This window comes from Halyomorpha halys, unplaced genomic scaffold (genome assembly GCF_000696795.3).
Source record: "Halyomorpha halys isolate HHAL.00 unplaced genomic scaffold, Hhal_1.1 Scaffold78.1, whole genome shotgun sequence".
NCBI lineage: Eukaryota > Metazoa > Arthropoda > Insecta > Hemiptera > Pentatomidae > Halyomorpha > Halyomorpha halys.
In genome coordinates, this window is record NW_027108467.1 from 332,978 (window position 1) to 340,337 (window position 7,360).

At 31.2% G+C, this 7,360-nt stretch overlaps 1 protein-coding gene across 1 annotated transcript in view; it reads left to right on the forward strand.

Annotated features, from left to right (window-relative positions):
- LOC106692929 (cytochrome P450 4c21) overlaps positions 1–5,891 on the forward strand; it is a 52,076-nt gene extending 46,185 nt beyond the window's left edge. The window contains exons 12-13 of the mRNA XM_014439192.3: positions 379–552; positions 5,624–5,891. Coding sequence (XP_014294678.1) covers positions 379–552; positions 5,624–5,796 — 347 coding nt within the window. The 3' untranslated portion in view covers positions 5,797–5,891. The remainder of the gene's footprint in view (positions 1–378; positions 553–5,623) is intronic.
- The last annotated feature ends 1,469 nt before the right edge of the window (positions 5,892–7,360 follow it).

A 7,360-nucleotide genomic window follows, 5' to 3' on the forward strand; every position in this document is an offset into this window, starting at 1 on the left:
ATTTTTATTTCATTAATTATGTTTTTTTACTAACATATTGGATTACTTATATATACGTTTTATTTCCCACGTTTTCCACTCCTTTTTTTTAAATTTATTTCTGTAGAATTATTTACTTTAAATATTTTATATATCCTTTTTTCATTAGTTGTTATCTTGTTTTTGTTCTTAGCCCTGATGAAGGATCGAAATTCTGGCCGAAACGATGGCACTAATAAACACGTTTTTTAACTTATTTGTGTTATTCTCTGACCGCTCCCCCAACCATCTTCTTCTCGTATATATACAAAATAATATGACAAAAGCAAATAAACTTATAACTGCTTTTCTTAAATAGTCCCACACCAGAAGTTCCAATTTATTTATTTTTTTTTTTAGATGGGATTACAGTACCTGCTGGTACAATTGTGATTTATCTCATGAAATTCATAAGAATGGATCCAAACCACTGGAAGAACCCAAATAATTTTGATCCGGATCGTTTTCTAGAAGAATGTGATTCATTTAAATTTTCCTATACACCATTTGGGATCGGTATTCGAAGCTGTCCAGGTAAATATTGTCAACACCAAGTTAATAATTAGTTTGTAAATATTTTTTTAATAGTATTAGTATTTAATTTGATTACATTTATTTTTATTTGTATTATTTTCTTTAGAATTTTTGTTTATTTGAAAGGAACTATATGTATATTATATTTAGGTCATCCTTTCTTCAATGTACGATTGAATCTGTATGTCCTGATTTCCTGACTGTTGATTTTTACTATTAATATATGTATATGAAAAAAGTTTTTATTTAGAGAAAGTACCGTACTACAAACTCACTTATTTGGAATTAGAATTCTTTATTACCTGTTACTGTAATAAAACACAGTAACAGGTAATAAAGAATTCTCAAAATTCGATTTCGTCAGAACTCTGTAGTGTCTTAGGGTGGTTAACTTTAACATATTTGAATGTTCTTCTCAATGACTTGGAAAAAGAGGCAAAAAAATTGGGCGGGATTTCTGACAAGAATACTCAGTAATACAAAATATTGTAAGTAAAATGAATTTGTCTTCAACGTTTAGATTTTAGATCATAATATATGTCTGTCCCATATTTCCAACCTCATAACCATGGAACGTTAGAAAACTCCAATAATTCTGAAGAATGTGCATGATAGAAAAATTACTACGGTTTAAAACATTGGGACGTTTCCAACGAATCCGTCTGTAACCCCCTAGGTTTTGCTAGCTCATTTGTTTTCGCCTCGTTAGGAACCAATTTGTTGGGATTTTCGAACGCCTTCATTTGTTTCCTCACAACCCTGTTCAATTTCATCTTACATTGGTGATTAGGTTAAAACCTAATTATACAACTAACTTACGTGTCATTACGAGTTATATTCATTATTTCCAGAACTCAGCTATTACATTTCAAACTATGGGCCGTTTAGTTGAAAATACTCGCAACTCTTCAACTCACAACCCTAGGGTTTATAGGTCTACCAGGATTGTAGGGCATACAACAGGGAGGGAAGCAAACTCTATATTTGTTCTTATGCAGACTCAAACTGATGCCCGTATAAAGATATACTGTTTCTCAATAGTTGCATATTGCTGAGGGGAGTAAAATTCTTATTCTGATGTTATGGAAAATCAAAAACACACTTATTTTTCTTAAAGAGTAAAAGTTACTTAGAACATTTTGGAAAATAATTTTATTCTCATTCCATATTGTATTATATTTTAGTTAACTTCAAAGAGTAATTAAAAGATATTTATCTTTTTTGTGTTTTACTGGAATAAAAGAATGGAAGTTAGAGGTGTGCACAGGATCAACAAAAGAACGAAAAAACATTTCCACTGTATTAATTAATATTAATAATTAATTTATTTATAATCTTAATATTTTCTTGAGACTGGTAATTCTTTAATAAATAACTCAAATACTATCCAATTATAGCCTCAAAACTTTATTTCTTTTATACGTCCAACGTTTCGGCCAATCCGGCCATCTTCAGGGACATCTACTACAAAAAGTTTCTATTATATGTATGATCCTACAAACAATTTAAATTCTTAACATTATTATTTATAATTTACCTTACCTCAATACTTCTTTGCAAACATATAATTTAAACCATTCTAAAAACTTCATTCAGGGTATTTGACCTGGGCAGAATAGCCTGAATGAAGTTTTTAGAATGGTTTAAATTATATGTTTGCAAAGTAGTATTGAGGTAAGGTAAATTATAAATAATAATGTTAAGAATTTAAATTGTTTGTAGGATCATACATATAATAGAAACTTTTTGTAGTCCCTGAAGATGGCCGGATTGGCCGAAACGTTGGACGTATAAAAGAAATAAAGTTTTGATACTATAATTGGATAGTGTTTGAGTTATTTATTAAATTAATAATTAATATTAATGATTAAGTATGAAAGCCGTTGCTAAGACGTCGCCTGGCAACTGGCCGATAATCTACATTTTAAAATCAGTTGTTGTTATTAACTAATCAATAAATTTCAGTTTTAATAAAAAATTGACTGTTATAGTTATGAAGTCAGTTGGATTTTTAAAAAATATGACTTTTTAACGTACAGTTTGGTGATTTGTGAGATATCAAGATTGTTAGTGTATTAAGATATAAATTTTCCCCACAACCCTGAAATATTTTTTTTTTTAAATTGAAATACCATATAAACTTGTAATTTATATGTCGGCTATTTTGTTAATATAGGTTACTAAAAAGGTAGAAACAAAATGCAATCGCAAAAAACTAAAAAATTAATGATTTTTTTTTAAACGTAGAAAATGTAGCTATTATAGAGAAATATCCATTTGTATTATAATAATTTTGTCCAAAAGTAACAGTTACTAGGGATGTTAAGTAGTTGCTAACGTTGTTAAACAGTTCCTAGAATTGTTAACAGTTGCTAGGGATGTTAAGTAGTTGCTAAGGTTGTTAAACAGTTCCTAGGAATGTTAACAGTTGCTAAGGCTGACGATCTACATTTAAAATCAGTTGCTGCTAATTAGTCGTCTAGAAGAATTCATTACTAGCTCTGTCTGCGTACGTTTTGTGTTTGCTTTTACATTTTATTGTTAATAATATAAATGCATTATAGTGCATCACCGGACCCTGTATGCGTATTAGTTTGACTTGTAGTTTAAATACATTTGGATTATTAATTTTCATCATTTCCCTGACCCTTGGAAAATGTCTATAATAAAAATGTTTCCCAAACTCCAAGCCACTTGAATATCCATCTTCCTACTGTCCTATTTCGCTCCTGCCCATTATGGGCAAAATCCTAGAAAAACTCTTATTAAAACGCCTCTATCCAATCCTTGACTCATATCATGTTATTCCTGACCACCAGTTTGGATTTCATCTCATTCTACCATACAACAGAGTCATCGAGTGGTTGATGTCATATCTTCTACATTGGAGCGCTGTATGTACTACACGGGAGTCTTCCTCGATGTTGAACAAGCTTTTGATCGAGTCTGGCATCCAGGTCTGCTCTATAAACTTCGTCAATTCCTACTCCCAACATATTTCCTTAGAATCCGCTCCTACCTCACTGATAGAACCTTTAAAGTAAATCATAGCCTAGCCTACTCATCTCTTTCAGACACACATAACATCTATTGAAGAATGGTGTAAAAACTGGAGAATCAAAATAAATCCTGACAAATCCCACCAGATCACCTTTACTATCCGTCGTAAACCTCTGCCTTCCTGTCCTACAGTATCCTTTCTAAATACACCACTAATGCCTGTTGAACAGATTCGATACTTAGGACTCCATCTTGACAAGATACTTACTTGGAATCCACACACAAAACTGAAATGACAAGAGACTGCTCGTAGATTCCGATTGCTACAACACTTACTTGACAAACGCTCTAAACTTCCCATTCACTACAAAAAATTAGTATACACTACAATAATCAGACCAATTTGGACATATGGAATTGAGCTCTGGGGGTCCACCAAACCATCAAATTCTTACCACATCCAATCGTTACAATCCAAAATCCTACGTAAAACCCTTGATGCTCCTTATTACGTCACAAATAAACTCATTCACAAAAACCTTAACATCCCATTCGTTGCAGATTTGACCCAAAACAGATATGGGTCTTTTCATTCCAAACCCCTTAACCATCCTAACCCATTAATTCTTAATCTTTCATCCTTAACAATCCCTGATAATCCTCCGAGGCGCCTGAAAAGAAGATGGCCACGGGACCTTCTAATTTAAATTAATGTTTGAAGCACCACCAATGGGTGGTTCCTTCCCAAGATTTTCAAGTGTATATGTAACATACTACATATTTACCTATTGTATTTTTTTGTACAGTTGTAAATTACATTAAATAAATAATTAAAAAAAAAAATTCATCATAACAACAACCAGACCCTGTTTGCTCTCACTAAATGCCATTTTGGCTCTTGTACATCTTGATCGTTGATTGTGAAAATATATAAATCAGGTCGGAAGAGAGGAAAGAAAGGCATGCAGAAATGATGAGAAGACACTGAGAGAGAAGAAAATCAAAAATGGGAACGGAAAAGTTAGGAAATTAAGCAAGAGAATCCTTTGCTAAGGGTTGTTAAACAGTTGCTAAGACGTCACCTAGCAACAGGCTGACGATCTACATTTTTAAAAATCAGTTGTTGCTAATTAGTCGTCTAGTATAATTCATTTCAGAATTATAAGCATAGGTTATGTGTTTGTTGAGACAGTGTATTGTTAATAGTGCATTACCCGACCATGTTTGACCTGTGGTCGAAATACAATTTGATTATTAATTTTGATCATTACAATAACCAGACCCTGTCTTCCTATATTAAGTGCCAGTGTGGAAATTTTGTTTTTGTACATCTTGACTGGTGATTGTAATAAATATATAATATGGTCAACTACCTTAATGAATACAATTGCGGTAGTTAATTTAGGGTTTGAATACTGAACGCATTGAAGAGCCAGTACAGACGTGGGCCCACCAACTTTTGTTCAGTTTGAGAGTTACAGCGGTGTTTATGACTGAGAAGCGTAAAATATCTTCCTATGGACTATCGGAGTGGATCATCATTTCGTCGGGACCGTCATCCATTATTTTATTTTATAAATCAATTGATTTTGTAAATTTGTTTCTCTCTGTTCATAATTCGTTTCGCTATTTTTTTTTTTTTTTTTACTTATATTCATTATTTTATTTTAACTCTTTTGTTTTATTTTCAGTTATGTTTTCTATTGTAGGCCTCACAAAATAAATGTCTATATCCGAGCCAGCTTTGTTTTTTTTGTTTCTAAGAGCTTTTCTTACAAAAGACTAAGTTGTTGAACAGTGATGATCAGCTAATATCAATAAATAAAATAGCCACTTATTGTAATTGGTTACAGAGATGGGTAAAAATTAGCTATAGTTGAAACTAATAGCTAAAATTGCTATGGATACGATATTTATTTATCAATGGTTCATTCATGATTACGGGTCGTATCCATGGCAACTTTAGCTATTAGCTAGTTATAGCTCTTAACTCTGATTGAGTAAAGAGAACAAAATGGTTCATTCTTTAGCAATAATAATTTGTTTAAAAAAATATTAATATATTTTTCAGGTGTCTATTTCGCTCCAGTGCTAATGAAAATCCTATTGTCAAAAATATTAAGGAGGCTGAAACTTAGACCGGTTAAAAAAGATTTCCAATTCAACGATCTTCAATTTAAAAGTTGCATTATGATGGAATTGGAGAATCCTCCCAAGCTCCTAGTTGGGGAAAGAGCTTGTTAATAAATATTCTATATTTTTTTATTTTATATTTGTAAATATTGAGATTTTTTATTATTATTACAATCTTACAATAAATTAAAATATCATAGTTATTACATTTTTTCTTTCTTTCCATCATAAATTTTCCATCAGAAAAGACAGGAAACTGCACGTCGATTTCGACTATTACAGCACTTACTAGACAAACGGTCTAAACTTCCAACACATTACAAAAGACTGATCTACATGACTGTAATAAGGCCAATCTGGACATATGGAGTTGAACTTTGGGGCTCCACTAAACTTTACAATTCCTCTCGTATTCAATACTTTACTTTGTCACAAATAAAATCATACATAAAGACCTTAATATTCCCTATGTAACCGATCTAGCCCGAACCAGATATCTCTCCTTCCATTATAAACTCTCTAACCACTCAAACCCCTTAGTTTCTAATCTTGCATCCTCTTCCATTCCTGACAATCCTCCGAGGCGCCTGAAAAGAAGATGGCCACGAGACCAGCTAATGTAAAATGTCATTAGAGTGCTACCAATGGGCAGTTTCTCTACACGCCTGTAACACTCCAATTTAACTTAGATCAGATTTACTAAATGTATTATAATGCACAGTTGTAAATAGCAATAAATAAATATTAAAAAAATAAAAATTTTTACAGTTATTAAAACTATTTGAAAACATTTAGATTAGAACTAAGTTAATTATGTCGATATGTATATATTAATAAAAAAAGTGTCATTTAATGTAAAGTATGATAATTATTTAGGTATTTTATAAGATATGCTTTGAATGCTGGGACACAACCCGATAAAGTAAACTAACATATTACAAGTTAATATAACAAATGAAAGAAGTGAAAATTTAGTTTTGCTCACATATTTATAGTAATTTATTTATAGAAAATTTATTTTTCACATATTCACATAGTTATGCATCTCATTAAATTGTTACGTTCTTCAATGTAAAGAACCTTTCTAAAAAAAATTTTTTTTGTTTAAGATCTTTATATTTTGTTGCGTAATATTAGATTCTGTCTTATAGACAATAGTAACAGGGATATTAGAGCTTATTCACACCATATTTACACATATATATTAATTAAAAGATAACAAAATAAGAAATATAAGAGAATATATAAATAAAAAAATAATAATAATAAAATAAACAACAAATTTAAACTTAAAGTAAAATAACATCTTGAACGCAATCATTCCTATATACAATATTTAAATTTATCCTGGGGAACTATGAACTGACTCTTCCAACCATTTATGAAGAAAGAGCAGGGCTTCTCTCACAACTACTTCACTGGTATTAAAAGCCAGTAAAGGATGAGGGAGAATGCTACCCGCAGAGGGCACACTTCAAGAAAAAGTTAATGATTATAAATCACAATATGTATTAATTACAATAAAATAGTTTCCATTTTTAGTGTTTACATATCTTCATGACTTACTCGCTATCTATCCTATATCCATCCTGTCCGTAGCAGGCTGACCAGTTGCTATGTTACTTAGCAAACAATAGAATTTCTTATTCCTGGGAGTGATCAAGTGCATGACGGA